This window comes from Natator depressus, chromosome 4 (genome assembly GCF_965152275.1).
Source record: "Natator depressus isolate rNatDep1 chromosome 4, rNatDep2.hap1, whole genome shotgun sequence".
Taxonomy (NCBI): domain Eukaryota; kingdom Metazoa; phylum Chordata; order Testudines; family Cheloniidae; genus Natator; species Natator depressus.
In genome coordinates, this window is record NC_134237.1 from 24,656,087 (window position 1) to 24,673,040 (window position 16,954).

Below are 16,954 nucleotides of genomic sequence, written 5' to 3' on the forward strand. Positions count from 1 at the left end.
CTTACTAAAATATTTTTCATTTTTCAAAGATAAATACTAGGGTTTTTAAAACAAGTAACCTTGCACAAATCTTTGAGATGTTTGTGCTTTCAAACATGCAGGTATGAAACGACTAAAGCTCTTTTCAAATACTAAAGTAATCAGATATGGGAATGTAGTTGCCCATCACTTATGTGTGTCAGTCATTTTTGTGCTGACATTTTTATGGAGAGCTACAAATAAAACATGAACATGTGGACACTAACCCACTATCCAGGAAGAAAATGTTAAACTATTTTAAAAATCAGTAATGGAATAGTCTTCGAGTCATGCTGAGTTTGCAGTAGAGAATTCTACCTCTACTCCTGTTCAGTGACAAATTTAGGTGTTTAGAAAAGATGCTGTAAAAGGGACTTTTATGTTGACTATTTGTGGAAACTTTAAGAAAATAGCTTTTAAAAAGTATATACCGGTAATTTGGTCTTAGCAGGAACATTTAGTTTCTAAATATGCAGTATTCAAAAAAACCAACCCTCAGTAAGAGAGAGTATGCATAGCGGAGAAGAGAAAAGATAGGTGGGCTTAGTTTTTAAATAAATTTTGATTTTAAAAGGCGTCTTGAGGGCAAGGTTTTGTAGGATTTGGGACCAATCTGTGACTTTTTGCATAAGAGAAAGTAATTTCAAGTATGATTATGATAAAACTGCTCATGCAACTCGTGGTTTAGTATGAATGGAAAACCCGTTACATCTTGGTCTTACATATACCATCACTTCGGTGTGTTCCTGTTTTGGGTAAGAAATACTTTTTGTCTCTGAACAGTGATTCCCTGGAGGCTTCACAGCCTGTTGCGTATGCCGCTGCCCCAGTGAGGAGCATGCCTGTAAGTCCAGACAAAACTGACACCAAACCAGCTGCGGCCAATATCACATCTGCTACAGCCTTTAAACCAACCGGACCTCAGAGTGCTGTCAAATACTCAGGTTGGCAACCTTCGAACCAAGCAGGTAACTTTAAAGAAGCCTTTCTTACTCACTTAGAGAACTTTAGACGCCTTATTAAAATAGTCAAGTTTATTTGACTATAATAATTAAAGCAATATTTAAATTCAGATTATTTCATTTGGATTGCTCATCCAATTTTGTCATTTAATAATATTCATTGCTGTTACTTTTTAGGTCAATTTCATTTTAAATGTACTTGTGGGCCTGACCCTGTACCTTTTTTGTGAATGTCCCATGTATGTAATTGATTTTCTTATTGTGAGTACATTTGAAATCTCAAATCCTTAGTTTGTTTGTTTAAGTCAGATAAATGATATTTAAAATTTTATAAGTGGACATTTCCCAGATGTGTGTGAGGTATATTTTGTCTGTGAAGAAGAAAAATACATATAGCATGTTGCAACTATGCCCTTCTCCCAGCTGGATTTTATATATTTTGAAAATCATTCATCAGCATTATGCAGAGCTGGTTAAGTGTTTGATATTTCTGGTTTGTTACCTTTGGTACCAAAAAGGGAATGTGCAATTTTTTTAGTTTTTATAGCGCAGATCTTAAAGGTTGGTTCCTGTAAGAACAAAGTGAAAGATTTTTTTAACTTTGAACATGTTTTAGTAAATGTTATCCATGTGCACCAATGCTGAGATAGCTTTCTTATGGAGAATACACTCATGGTCACTTTTTAAAAACCAAAAGAGCAAGACAGTGGTGTGATCCAGGAGGAAAGATGTTTATTTTCCATAAGTATTTGTTCTAAGGAGTATGCCACATAAAAATTCATCTTCATTTTGTGGTAATGATGTGTAGTATACTGAGATGGTGTAACCCTTTTTAATTACATTGCTTCTGAAACTGAGATTATCTTTGGCCCCAGGCTGTACTTGAACATTCGTTTGTAAGTAACCAGGGAAGTTTTTATTGATGATCAAATTATAACAATCAGTTTCCTTGTAAGAATGAGATGGGTTTTCTCTCTTGCGCTTCTGATGGAACATGACCCATTAAGTATCTTTTTTTTTTTTTTAGTCCTAATGTTAAGCGAATTTCCTTTTTTGACAAAAATCCATACAGGCTAGAAGATAAATCTCAATGAGCCCAATGTAAAAATGGGGTGAGAACACATGGTGCTGATGCTGGATGTTTTATAATGGAGTCTTTGGAACATAGGGTATTATTATTGTCTCTTCACTAAAGATGACAATATATTATGGTTTGAACAGGCAGTACTACCAAAGATCCTCATGATGGCAGTACACTGTCACTTCTGTACTCATTTGTAGCACTGTCACAGAGTAAGGATTTTCTTAAGACAACAGAATATGACTGACAGAGATAAGGGTTTATTAAAATTTAAGTCTGTCTATATTTTTACTGAAAGCTTTTCTTTAAATTAGCAGTCTTAAAAATATCCTCTTAAAAGTTATGCCTTCAGATCATCATTCAGTTGTAGCAAGCATTGGTGTGACTGTGGTACCTGTGTATTAAATAGTGACGTGTCACATTAAATATTTGTCTAAATTATGAATTCTTTCCCAGTGTTCTAGTGCTTGTTTCCACAAGATGATTGATTTATTTTACTTGCAGAGATCCATTTCAATACTTGGCGTTTCAGCAGTACAACAGTCAATTTCAATATGTTGATGGGGATTTCGTTGCAAAATCCCACTACTGCAGCATTAATGTAAATGTCATGCTTGGGATGAATTTTTTTTTTTTGATGGGGGCGGGATAAGTGCCATATAAGCATGGAGAAAGAAAGATGTATAAGGATGAATTACGTCAGCTTTCTTACTAATCTTTGTAAATATCTGAATATACTGTATCCTTTGAAAAATTAGTGTTTTATGTTGGTGACGCAAAGCAGAAACACAGCCTGTTTTCTTTTTTTAAATCCATTGCACATTATCTTGTTTGTTGCTCATGAGTTCAGGGCTTCTGATGGTATTCTTTTTCGTATTCAAGCATTTTCTAAGAATTTCAAGTCTTCGAGATATCTATATAGTGGAGGGAGGGCTGAATGTGTAAGTGTTCCAGTTTTACATCATTAAGCCTTGACAATGTTCCTATTAACATCTGACAGTTCGAAGAGCCATACAAACTGATTCTGCCAGATCAAAAGGCTCTATTAGTGTGAATCCCAGCTAGGCTGTTAAAATCAGATATTCTATTTGAATGAAAGCAACTTCATTCTGTGGGCTGGCAGGCACAAGAGAGAGGCTGGCGCAGTAAAGCGTTAGGTTGAATAATCAACACCTAGCCCTCTGGACAATAAAGTAACAAAACAAAGCTTCCTTCAACCTAGTTCAAGGTGATCTGCTAACTGTAGAGAAGTTCTATGCCTTTAGCCTATTATCCTGCTGTAGTGTTTTGGGGTAGATTGTTTTAGGAGAAACAGACTTAGATTGCCTTAAATGTAGCCAGCTTCCTTGGGAGCTACATCTCAGGTCACTATCTTTTCCAATAAAAATATAACAAAGACTGGGGAAAAGGTAGCATAAGAGGTGAGGCTTTCCGGCTTTCCTTATATCATGTTATTTTACTTATCCTGCTGTCCTATAGAGTGCCTGAGTCTAAATGCAATTTGGTTGTTAAAACACTGAGGAGGAAAAAGTAGAATTTCTGCTATTTCTAAATGTTTTTTATTTTATTTATTTTTTTAAACCATGTGAGTTTCAGTCTGGCGGGGCAGTATAGGTAGGGATACTTGTCACTGTGTTGAGAAATAATGAAGAGGCTGCATTTCACGATTTGATTGAAATGTTAACGGCCGCCAAGGTATCTCAAGCTTGACCAGAGATTATATTTCAGGTTTCGTTTGAGATCTGCCCTTTTAAACCTGACGTAAGCTCACCTGTGGTTTTAGATAGCATGTGTTACCCAGAAGTCTTTGAAGAAGGTAGTAATGCAAAACCAGCAGATGAAAGAGATCTAGGCATGGTTACAACAGCATTACAGCAGAGATTGGATCTTCTTCTTTTTCTCAGGCATATATTTTACAAAATGGAAACCTTCAAGGTCTCCCTGAGCCTAAACTTACTCACTGAAGTTAAGACCAGCAACTTTTCTCTGACAAGCACAACTCCTCAGGAGTTCAGCATTTTGGATAAAAGTAATCATGCATTTAAGAAACAGAACAAAGAAATTCAACCATTTCAAGGCATATTTTATATTCAGTCACTGATCCTATTTCCTGGTTGCATTCCATGTACCTAAAGCTTTCTGTGTCCTTGGAGTGAAATTCCTGGCACTTCAGTCTAAAAAGAATTCAGGCCAGATTTATAAAGGTATTTAGGAGCCTAAAGGTGCAGATCTATGCTAAGTGGAATTTTCTAAGGTGCCTATTTGTCACATAATGAAAGTAATTCAATGTCTTTCTAAGAAGAAAGCTGGTTCTCGTTTTTACTAACATGAAATGCATGCGTACAGCAGTGTTAAAATATATTTCATACTTCTAAGCAGCAAATATGCCCTTCATAAAAGTGGAAGTCTGTCTTCGGAAATAATTAAAAGGTAGAAGTCTGTCCATATTCATTTGCTATTAATAGCAGGTTTGTAACATTTGAAGATTATTTCAAGCTTTTTTTAGCAGTAGTGATACTATTGTACCCATTTCAAAGTGATAATATTAGTGGCATTTGGGGCAGTTTTAAAATTGTATGTTATACATCATATCACGCTGTATTCGTAACAAAGCTGAACACAGCGTTAGGATTCAGTGTGGTGTCCAAAGAAGCTGCAGACATGTGTGATTGGGTGCATGTCCTATATACATAGCATGAGCATTATGGGGGGTTTTATTTCTATAACTGCAGACTACACAAATCAATCACTAGTCAAGGTAATGTCTTCTAGTGTGCCTACAGTAAGCAGCAAACAGAGTATCCCTTCAGACTAACAACAAAACTTTTGGGACTGTCTATCAGCTCCACAGGGAGAACACTTAGCTACAATATCTACACATCATCCTGTAGTTCATGGTAAGACCATATTTTCCCCACCCTACAGTTGCTAGATTCCTCAAAGGTCTCATTTCATTTGTTTCCCCCAATCTCGGAAGCCCCCTCCTTCTTGGGACTTCAGTATAGGGTCACTTGGCTGAATGGACTCTTTTGAACTCTTAACAACCTGTTCATTTTACTGTTTATCTGTGAAGACTGTCTTTTTACTGGCAATTGACATTGATTCGAAGGATAGGGGCGATTCAGCTCTTCATGACGGATACCCCTTATACAGTGTTCCATAAGGACAAGCTCACTCAAAGGCCTCGTCCTAATTGTTTCAGAATTCCACATAAACCAGCTTATTATCTCCCGGTATTTTTCCTCAAGCCTCATTCAACCTCAGAGGAAGCTAAATCGCACAAACATACTACAATAAGGGCAGTTTCTTTTTACATTGATAGGACAAATCCATTCAGAAACACACCTTGATGTTAGTGGCCTTTGCAGAGAGGTTTAAGGGTCAGGCTATGTTCTCAGAGGTTACATAAGTGCGCCTCCAACCTGTATGTAGACATGTTATGAGTTAGCCAGGTTAGAACTACCTAGCCACCTCTGGAGCTCAGGCAGTCTCTCCTTTCTGGTGGAAGAATGTCCCAATTTCTGAAATCTATGGGGCAGCTACATGGAGCTTGGTCCACACATACACAAGTGTCCACTCATTGGTGAAAGATTCCAGATCAGATGCTTGTTTGGTAGGGCTGTACTGCAGTTTCTGTCCTAGTGCTCACCTCCACGCAAATGGACAACTGTTTGTTCGTCACCAAAAATGGAAGCTGTGTGAACGATCACTTGAAGAAAGAACAGTTATTTACCCAACAGGAACTGTAGTTTTTCCGCAGTGGAACTCCCTACACCTCTTCTATGAAGTTCTGTTCATCTAGGATTCTGTATTGGCAAAGGAAGTAAGGGACGGTTGGTCCTGGCTCTGTCCTTTATGTCCTATGGGGCACATGGACATGCAGGGTGAGAATCCATTCTTCTTCGATTGCTGGTTCCTATATGTATTCTGCACATGGGTAAGCATGTGCCCAAGGCCAGAGATTTGGACAGTGTCTGGCCTGCACTTATGCAGTAGGTTGTGCAGAGGCTTTTTTTGCCTCTGTCTTCACTAACAAGGACAGCTCCCAGACTGCTGCGCTGGGCATCACAACATGGGGAGTAGATGGCCAGCCCTCTGTGGAGAAAGAGGTGGTTAGGGACTATTTAGAAAAGCTGGACATGCACAAGTCCATGGGGCCGGACGAGTTGCATCCGAGAGTGCTAAAGGAATTGGCGAATGTGATTGCAGAGCCATTGGCCATTATCTTTGAAAACTCGTGGCGAACGGGGGAAGTCCCAGATGACTGGAAAAAGGCTAATGTAGTGCCAATCTTTAAAAAAGGGAAGGAGGAGGATCCTGAGAACTACAGGCCAGTCAGCCTCACCTCAGTCCCCGGAAAAATCATGGAGCAGGTCCTCAAGGAATCAATCCTGAAGCACTTACACGAGAGGAAAGTGATCAGGAACAGTCAGCATGGATTCACCAAGGGAAGGTCATGCCTGACTAATCTAATCGCCTTCTATGATGAGATTACTGGTTCTGTGGATGAAGGGAAAGCAGTGGATGTATTGTTTCTTGACTTTAGCAAAGCTTTTGACACGGTCTCCCACAGTATTCTTGTCAGCAAGTTAAAGTAGTATGGGCTGGATGAATGCACTATAAGGTGGGTAGAAAGTTGGCTAGATTGTCGGGCTCAACGGGTAGTGATCAATGGCTCCATGCCTAGTTGGCAGCCGGTGTCAAGTGGAGTGCCCCAGGGGTCGGTCCTGGGGCCGGTTTTGTTCAATATCTTCATAAATGATCTGGAGGATGGTGTGGATTGCACTCTCAGCAAATTTGCAGATGATACTAAACTGGGAGGAGTGGTAGATACGCTGGAGGGCAAGGGTAGGATACAGAGGGACCTAGACAAATTGGAGGATTGGGCCAAAAGAAACCTGATGAGGTTCAATAAGGATAAGTGCAGGGTCCTGCACTTAGGACGGAAGAACCCAATGCACCGCTACAGACTAGGGACCGAATGGCTAGGCAGCAGTTCTGCGGAAAAGGACCTAGGGGTTACAGTGGACAAGAAGCTGGATATGAGTCAGCAGTGTGCCCTTGTTGCCAAGAAGGCCAATGGCATTTTGGGATGTATAAGTAGGGGCATAGCGAGCAGATCGAGGGACGTGATCGTTCCCCTCTATTCGACATTGGTGAGGCCTCATCTGGAGTACTGTGTCCAGTTTTGGGCCCCACACTACAAGAAGGATGTGGATAAATTGGAGAGAGTCCAGCGAAGGGCAACAAAAATGTTTAGGGGTCTGGAACACATGACTTATGAGGAGAAGCTGAGGGAACTGGGAATGTTTAGTCTACGGAAGAGAAGAATGAGGGGGGATTTGATAGCTGCTTTCAACTACCTGAGAGGTGGTTCCAGAGAGGATGGTTCTAGACTATTCTCAATGGTAGAAGAGGACAGGACAAGGAGTAATGGTCTCAAGTTGCAGTGGGGGAGGTTTAGGTTGGATATTAGGAAAAACTTTTTCACTAGGAGGGTGGTGAAACACTGGAATGCGTTACCTAGGGAGGTGGTAGAATCTCCTTCCTTGGAAGTTTTTAAGGTCAGGCTTGACAAAGCCCTGGCTGGGATGATTTGATTGGGGATTGGTCCTGCTTTGAGCAGGGGGTTGGACTAGATGACCTCCTGAGGTCCCTTCCAACCCTGATATTCTATGATTCTATAGGTCTCCTCATGCTCCCGAACGAGGGTATAAAATGCAGTACAGGTCAATGCCCCCCCTCAGTTCCTTCTTACCTCATATTTCATCTCCTTTTTCCCATCCCCATCAGCGGACTTTAGGCAATACCAGGATACGAAGAGTGGCTAATGATCTCCAAATATCCCTGGAGAAAGTCCAAGACCCAAAACTTTGTGTGACAGACATTCCGCAGCCAGAGAGCCCAAGTAAGTGACTCTTCCAGTTAATGAGGCCATATTGGCACAGCACAGCGGCCTGCATCTCTAAGCCTAAAATGGCCAAGAGGAGCTATTTCATCCCAGCAAAGGGACCCGAATTTCTGTTCTCCCACCTGCTCCTACCTCTCTGGTACTACAGGCTTCTACAGCACGAAATAGGTCACAATGCATTAGAACCACCTGACCAGACAAGAGCTCCAAGAGACTGGAGTAAGGTCTTCTCTGCAGTCTTGCAATTCCCCATCGCCAATTACCAGGCTTTACTAGCCAAGTACAACTTGAACTGTTCTAGGCTTGCTCCCTTTGAGGACAAACTTCCCCTGATGACAGAGCCCAATTCCTCTCCCTTCTAAAGGAGGGCAAATTGATGGCAAAAACGGCTCTTCTGGCTGCAGTTATGGAGCAGATGCAGCATCCGGAAGCTTGGCCACTGGTATTGTTAGGAGGAGGGATTTATGCTTGCAATCCTGGGGCTTCCCCAAGGAAGTGCAGAATATGATCAAAGACCTTCCCTTTGAGTCAAACATTTTAAATGAAAAAAAAAATGCTCCCTATCCTTTAAAGGACTCAAGGTCTACCCTCCACTCTCTGGGGATCTACACATCAGCCCCAAGGAGGAGGCACCAAAGGCAGACCTATATACCAAGACCACTGTCGCCTACTCCTCGTGCTCTCTACCACCAGCATCCTGACAAGCCTCCCCACAAGCAACAGAAGACTGAGACCTGCTTTTCAGCCGATTCTGTCACCACAACCCATTCCCAGCCACTGCTAGGAGCCACTTTTGACATCTTAGTCAAGACCCACTGAACATTTCTGATGCAACTTGACCCTTCTGTCATCTTTGCGGGCCATCTTACTTTCTTCTCCCACAGCTGGGAGTTAATCAAAACAGACAAATGGGTATGGGAGATTATCCTCCAGGGATACTTCAAATAGCACCCTTTCCTTCCTTCCTCACAAAACCCCTTCCCTGTCCCCCTTCAGGGACTATTCTCACAAGGTGATTCTTCAGCAGGAATTGGAATCCTCCATTATTCTGAGGGACAACAGAACATGTCCCACCTCAGTATCAAGAAAGATGGCGCTATTCTCCATACTTCCTTGTCTCCAAAAAAGACTGAGGGTGGAGATCCATTCTGGATCTTTGGCAACTCAATATCTTCATTCGGAAGTCGAGATTCAGGATGGTTACGAGGGCATCCATCATCTCCTCTCTTCAAGTAGGGATGTGGTTCAGGACTCACAATGTGAAAGATGCATATTTTCATATAGACATTCACCCTTCCCACAGGAGATTCCTACAGTTTATGGTGGACCGGGAGCATCTCCAAGTCCTCCCCTTTGGACTAGCGACAGCCCCCAGAGTGTTTCCGAACGTTTTCTCTGTGGTGGCAGCAGCCCAGATTGAGACATCAGGGCCACACCGTCTTTCTGTATTGAACGACGCTCCATGTAGGACACTCCCAACAGGAGGTCAGGTCGGCTACTCAGTTTCTCATTCAGAGTCTTACAGCCCTGGAAGCTTGCATTAATGGAGAAAAGTCTTTTTTTTATCCCATAGAAGGGTAATAAACTTTATCTGGCGACATTGGTCTCTGTTTCTGCAAGAGCCATCCTCCCCGCAGAAAGGTTTCAAAGGTTGTGCTGCGTGATTTCTTTGATTTCCTGCAGATTGAAACTACATTGTGAGTGTGCCTATCGCTGCTAGGTTATATGGCAGCATGTACTCATGTGACACTATTTGACAGGCTTCGTCTACGTTGCCTGCCAGCATGACTCAATTCGGTCTACTCTACCAAGAAGGACCACATCAACCTCAAGGTGACTGTTACTACCAGGATCATCACCTCCTTCATTTGGTGGTCAAATCCAGACGAGATATGAGTGGGAGTCCCCTTCTCTACTCCCACTCTGTCTCACCATTGTAACAGATGCTTCCATTCTCGGATGGGGCACCCATCTGAACAGTCACACTGTGCAGGGCAGTGTGGACTCCATGGGAGGCCAGGCTGCATACCCACATCCTAGAGCTGCGGGCAGTCTGCCTTGCATGCAAGGTCTTCCTCGCACTCATTCACTCCCTCCACATCCAGCTCATGTCAGACCACCCTGGTCCACATGAACAGGGAGAAGTAAGGTCTCTATTGCTTTGTCTGGAGGCAGTCAGACTTTGGAACTGGTGCATCAGGCACAAGGTCACTCTCCAGGTAGCATACCTCCTGGGTATTCACAGCTTCTTAGCCGATGACCTCAGCAGTCACTTCTCGGCAGACCACACATCGGAAATCCACAACTCCATTCTGACAGACATTTTCACGAGGTGGGGCACACTTCTGTGGGACCTCTTTGCACCACAAATGAACAAAAACCTCCCCCGTATTGTTCCAGGGAAGCCACAGGCTGCAACTCCCAAGGCGACACTCTATTATCATGAACGCACAGTTTCAAATATGCCTTTCCTCCTATTCCCTGCTTCCACAGGTCCTGAGAAAGAATCGTCATGGCAAGGCCAGCCCCCCCCTCGCATAGCACCGTACTGCCCCAGACCGCTTTGGTTCCCAAAGGTTCTGTCAATGTCAGACCACCCTCCAAATAAAGATCCATCCCTTCCTAGAACTCCTGATGCAGGACAGGGTCAAACACGCCAGCCTGGGCTCGCTTCACCTTATGGCCTGGTGTTTGGATGAGCGTCGGAAGCAGAGCACTCTTGTTCAACTCCCATCCAGGCTACACTTGCCCAGAATAGAAAAGATTTGACTAGGACCTTCTATCTGACTTAAGAGAGGCATTTCTTTGCCTGGGTAGAGCGCAGTCAGTCTTACCCAGTCTCTTCAAGCATCCCGATTGTTTTAGATTATCTCTTGTCTCCCAGGAAATCTGGTCTCTCGATCAGCTCATTACAAATCAATCTCACAGCCAGCCATTAGTGCCTTCTTCCCTCCAGTAGACAGATGCTTTGTCTTTACTACCCAGCTACGACACAATTCACAAAGCGCCTCATCCAGGCCTTTCTGCAAGTCATTAAACCAGCACCGCTGTGGGATTTTAACCTCATGCTGTCGAAACTTACTAGACCTCCATTTGAACCCCGAGCAACATGTTCTATGTCCCATCTATCCTTGAAGGTGGCGTTTCTAGCAGCCACCACTTTAGTCAGGAGGTTGAGCGAAGTGGGAGCCCTCTTGGCAGACTCTCCCTTTATGGTATGTCAGAAGAACATGGTAGCCCTTCGCCTTCACCCTTAATTTCTTTCCAGGGTCATCTCCAAATTTCACCTTAACTGATGCATTCATGTATCTGTCATTTTTCCAAAACCACAGACTTCTCCTGAAGAGACGAGACTTCACTCCCTCAATGACCGGCGTGCATTGGTTTTTTACCTGCAAAGTCCCAAACCCATCAAAATGTCTCCAAGAATCTTCGTCGCGATAGCAGAGAGATCTCAGGGTCAAGCTATATTCTCTCAAAACATTTCCGAGTAGTTTTCTAGCTATATTATCTAGCGCTACAGGCTAGCTCACATCATGCCTCCCAACGGTATAGTGGCCCACTCCACAAGAGCACAGGCCACCATGGTAGCATCCCTGCAAGAGGTCCCTATGCAGCACATACGCAGAGCAGCCACCTGAGCTCCATATGCATGTTTGCTACACGATATGCACTAGTCCAGGCCTTTGCTGCAGATGCAGCAGTGAGATCTACGATGCTACATACATCTTTGCTGTCAGCTTCCTTGCATCCACCTTAAGTCTGAGCACTGCTTGCCAATCACCATGTGAAATACAGATAGGGACCAGCAATCAAAGAAGCAGCAGAGGTTACTTATTGGAACTAGAAGTTCTTCGAGATGTGCGGTTCCGCTCTGTTTTCCACTACTTGCCCTCTGTCCCCTCTGCTTCAGATCTGATTGGGCTCGCGGGAAGAGGAGGAGCTGAGGGGGCATCGACCCATGCTGCCTCTTAGCCCCTCACTTGGGAGCAGAGATCAACTGTGCATGTGTGGGCCAATGGACACTGCTTGTTAAAAATCTCCACTGAGGTGAATGGTGCTCCTGCATACCCACATGTAGAATATTAATAGGAACCAAACACCTGGAAGAACTTCCAGTTACAGTAAGTAACCTCCATGTCTCATGTGTATGGGGTACATGCACACCAGGAGTGGAAAATGTAACTACTACTATGTTGTTAAACATGATTTAATATCAAGTCTAGCTGATGAACTTGTCATTTTCTGTTCAATGGCCAAGGGGAGAAATTCTTGCCAAGATTTGAATCTTCTTGCGAACAAATTACTCTTGACAGAATTATGACTACATTCCAGTGTCATTTTACTAATCAGTAGCTAAATATTATGTAGCGCCATTCATTCCCGAAGAGCCCCAAAGCACTTCACCACACCACCACTTTATGCACTCAGCACATACACAGGAATTGCTTTTGTTCACCGTTGACATGCAGTCTCTTCTTAGGTGAAATGCAGCAGCTGTTGGACAGCACACAGTAACGGGCCACAGCAACTTGAGAGGAAGTGAAGAATAATGCCATATCAAATTGACATTGCTGGGGCATTTTAAGATAGAATTATTCAGAAACCTCAGTTACCCGAATTGGAATTTGGCCAGGGCACACATGCGTTTTGTAGACCATCTAGTGGGACCTTTAATAGTCAGAAATGGCTACGATTTCAGTTATATATATTTTAATGAAAGATCACCCTGCTACCTACACTGAAGTTGGGGGGCGAGGGCATCACACAGTGCTGACTTAGGAGGAAAAGTGCCATCCAGAGGATTTCCAGTAGATTTCCTGAGGTTCCTGCTTCGTTTGGGGGGGTCTGAAGTGAAGTGGTACAGGTGCAGCTCCTAAAAATCAATTTTCTATCTGGGAAAGAGTATTGCGTTTTAGTCAGCAGCTCTCTTGCCTCCTAGACCTTGTAGCTGAGTAATAGGATCGGATGTGGAGGGTTTGTGATGTAAGGTTCAGAAGACAAGCTAATTTTTCAGTGAGTAATACTAAGTGAACTGCTACCAGAGTATATTAACTTTGTTTTTGTACTATATCTTCTTTTCATCTTATTTCTCAGCCCGATCCCACTAAGATACACAATCCCTTTCCAGCAGAAGCAAGATTGGAATGTCAGCATATTCTTCAATAGCTACAACTGTCAGTTGCCTAATCCTGAGCCAGCAACATGTGTTAAGCACATGCTCTGTTTGATGGAGAGAGCATTTTGGAAGCTGGCTTTAAACATAGACGAATTGTTCCCCAGAGGTCTTTGTCTGAAAAATTCTGTTATTTCCCTGCAGTTGTCCTCATATGTTTGCGAGGCATAAATTTACCATTTATTCTCTGTAGCGTCATCTTTCTGTAATTCTCCACTTTGATAGCTGTTCTTTGTTCTTGCGTGTTCCCTTGGCACCTGTAGGCAGAACCTCCAATGTGTGAGAAAATTTAAACTTGGCACGAACCATGATGGGACAGCCTATCCTACATATGATGACAATGTAACCAAGACAAAAGCTCACTGTCCCCCCCTGCTGGCAGTTATATCATGGGTCGAGGTTTGAGTCTACTACAGCCTTCTTACTGAGGAGCCTGGTTGAAATTTCGACCATATTGAAGTCAGTGGGAGTTTTGCCATTAGCTCAGACAGCACAAGATTGGGTTCAGAGATCCTGAGTTTAATTACTGCTACCAACAGCCCATCAAGAGCTATTACATTACAACAAAATGCTTATCCTTTCAGAAAGGTTTTTCTCTGGAGATCAATACAGAAAGTGACTATGACCTATTCTCTCTCTCTCCTTCTTTTCCGTTTTTTATTCTTTTCTTGTTTTGCTTTTTCCCCCCTTTCAGACCTGATAGAGAACTGGATGGCCCATCGTTCTTAGAAATGCTTTAAGCTGGGAGGTTCAGCCTAGCCTCACTATTAACGTCACCTTTGTTTTCAAGGCAAATCAGTTCAGCTCATCTCTATTCACTTTCTTTACAGAATGGGGAATTTTAAAATATGGTTAAAGGCACAGTTAATTAAAAGGGAGCGACTGACTATCTGTGTGCAGTGAGAACTGTGGTCTGAATTGGGAAAAGAAACAGGTGTAGCTTTACAAATTGGTGAAGAGGAACCTTATATGTTGGTACACTGACATTTGGTAAAAATGAGACCTTGAATCGAAAAAGGTCCTGCCCTTTTCACTGAAATGAAAGTTAATCAAAGTTAGCCATTGCATCATGCACACCTTTTTTTAGTGAAAATATAAAAACCTTTGTCTCACCAGTTATCTATAAAGAATAATATGACTGGTGGATGAAAACACCAGAACTTCCAGTCTGTTTTATAGATTTGTTTTTTAGTAATTTTTCAGTTAATCTAAATTATTACGCTGTCATATGACAGCAAGCCACAAGAATTTTATTCTTTTAAAAGTTAACTTATGTGAACTCAGACTAGCCAAGCAAAACCCATTGTGAAACCACAGTAAAGTAATTTGTAAATGTCAGCCATTCAAATTAAACTATTTACTTGCAGTGTGAAACTGTAACTTTTGAGAACATGGTAAGAAGCAGAATGTATTTAGAAATCTGAATATTTGTGGTTAAAAAGGGAATGAGATCACAGGAACAATTCATAGTTAGACCCAAAACTTGTTGGAGATGCATGGTATAATGGACTTGACTATAGGACCTCCTGAACTGAAGCCCATCTCTTCTACTGATCTTGTATGACTTTCGACAAATTATTTATGACTTGGTATTGCAAAACCTGCACACCATTTCACTTAACTTTCATGCAGTTACAGTGGTGCATCTCTCTTGCTATTAGAAAAGACACAAATACATGATTTGCTCTTGCAGCGTTGTAATTGTACACACAAGTTGGGAACATAATTTTTCCACGGGTGAGCTTTGAAGATGAAGACTACATTCCTTTGCTTTTATAAGACTTGAATAATATCACAGAGATATTAGTTAATGGGCCTGGTTCTGCTTTGCCTGACACCCTGTGTAGTTGCTTACACTAGATCAAAACAGTAACATGTAGGACTCACATGTGCAAGATGTACATGACTGTAGAAGGTACAGAACACTGGAGAATCATGCTCAGTGTTTGTATAGCATGGTTCAAAAATGTAAAGCATGATCCATTTACTAAATATTAGCCTTATAATTGCTCTGTTTTAAACATCAGTGTAATGTAAAGGATATACAGGGCGTGTTTCAGTTGCTTGAATATAGGATGTTAACTTTTTCATAAGGTTATATTCACTCTTCTTTCATTCTTAAGGTAATGGGTATGAGTGAAAGTGGTGAAGATGAGGACAAAAAAATACCCTCTACAGAAAAGTATGTTGTGGGTTTCAATGTGTGGAGCTCCAGCCAAACAGAACTGTACTCTGTTGTGCAGGGGTGTCTGGCGCTCACCATGCTCTCTTGCATTCCAGGACCCTTTTCAGTAAACGATGCCAGTTGTGCCAAATTTGTGATGGTATGAGATGTAACAAATCACAAGTAGACAAGCTGAACCAAGCCAAAACCACCAGACTCATTTTAATTAAGATACTTTCCAGCCAATTTAATCTGAGTTCTTATAGCTGAAAGGCTAGTTGCTAACACAGGAAACTAACCCCCTGAAGTTGCAGAGGTTCCTGAAATTAGTTCTTGGTTGCACCTGTTCTGATTTTTCATGGTGCACATACCAGCATACTCTGTCATTTAAAGAAATGATAATGGTTTAATCCTTCCTGTTCTGCCTTTCATCAGTAGGGTTTTTTTTGGCTTTGATTATCGTCCACAAATTCTGTAAGAACCGAAGGGGGACCACTGAATGCTTTTTTCTGTGCTGCTTATCTTGAAGTTCTGTCCATTTAGCTTGTGCTGTTTCACGCAGGTCTCCTACAGGGTAGGGTATTGCATAAGTTTAACATAACTAGTTGACAGCAGATTTTTTTCAGACCCTTTGCTTCATTTGGCCATCTGTTTGATTTGGAGGGAAAGGGACTGGAAGAGTTTGTACTGCACCGTATATTAACAAGAGTCAGATAATTGTGCATATGAACCTTTATATTCTCCATTCATCATACTGTAGTCTGATAGCATTATATAAATCATTGGATTACAGCACTTTCAAATGAAATTCGGGCGCTCCCACCAATTAAAGTAGCACTATTATTTATAGATATTACATGAAGTCTGATGTTATGTTTAAGTGAGCGTTAAACAGTTCAGACAGTTGTATTGTTGCTATGCACCAGAGAACCTCTGTCAAAGTGACTTTGGCACTGCTACATATCCGCCTTTTCCCCTTTGTCTTAGAAATCTTTCACTAGTGTTTGTATTCATCCATGTGTTCAGCATTGGAACATACTATTGTTAATATAACCAGGGCAAAGTCACACTGGGATTTTCAGAAAGAAAAAGGCAGTTCTTTACCTTGCTTCAAACCTAGTTAATTATTAAACTAACCGTACCAAAGAGTTTTGTGAAAGTAAATACTTAAGGCCAAACTTAATAATATAGTGCACAGTGTTGTTCATTTTAGAAAAGCTAGCTACAACAATGAAAAACGGCCTCTCGGTTATAGTTTAGAAGGAGTATCATTAATTAATGGCAATGAGGGCAAAGTGAAGCCTGTAGAAATCTGAAATGTGGCTCACAGGTTCCCTCATAGCCTTCAGAGACGCTAGATCCTTGCATGCAGCACTTCCAAGATATTCAGATCAAGATGGAGTATTACATCCTGGGGCTTATCATTCCTCCATGTTATAGAGTGGCTGCAGTCTGCTCCATTTTATGAAAATTAAGGGGAGCCATTAAGACTCACTGTGAAAGGACAGTCACGTCCCTTGAGAGGCTTCCAGGGTTTGTCTGGGTTGTTTCATTTCCCCTCTACACTCAGAGGTCATTTGACAGGTTTGGGAGCGAAGATGTGCACCTCCAAAACCTCAGCAACCTCCCAAGATACTTGAGC

At 42.1% G+C, this 16,954-nt stretch overlaps 1 protein-coding gene across 21 annotated transcripts in view; it reads left to right on the plus strand.

The window, feature by feature from the left end:
• The window catches only part of PDLIM5 (PDZ and LIM domain 5), a 185,022-nt gene that overhangs the window by 144,290 nt on the left and 23,778 nt on the right, over positions 1–16,954 (plus strand). For all 21 annotated transcript variants that reach the window (XM_074950615.1, XM_074950635.1, XM_074950611.1 and 18 more), the window contains one exon: positions 802–986. In XM_074950615.1, coding sequence (XP_074806716.1) covers positions 802–986 — 185 coding nt within the window. The remainder of the gene's footprint in view (positions 1–801; positions 987–16,954) is intronic.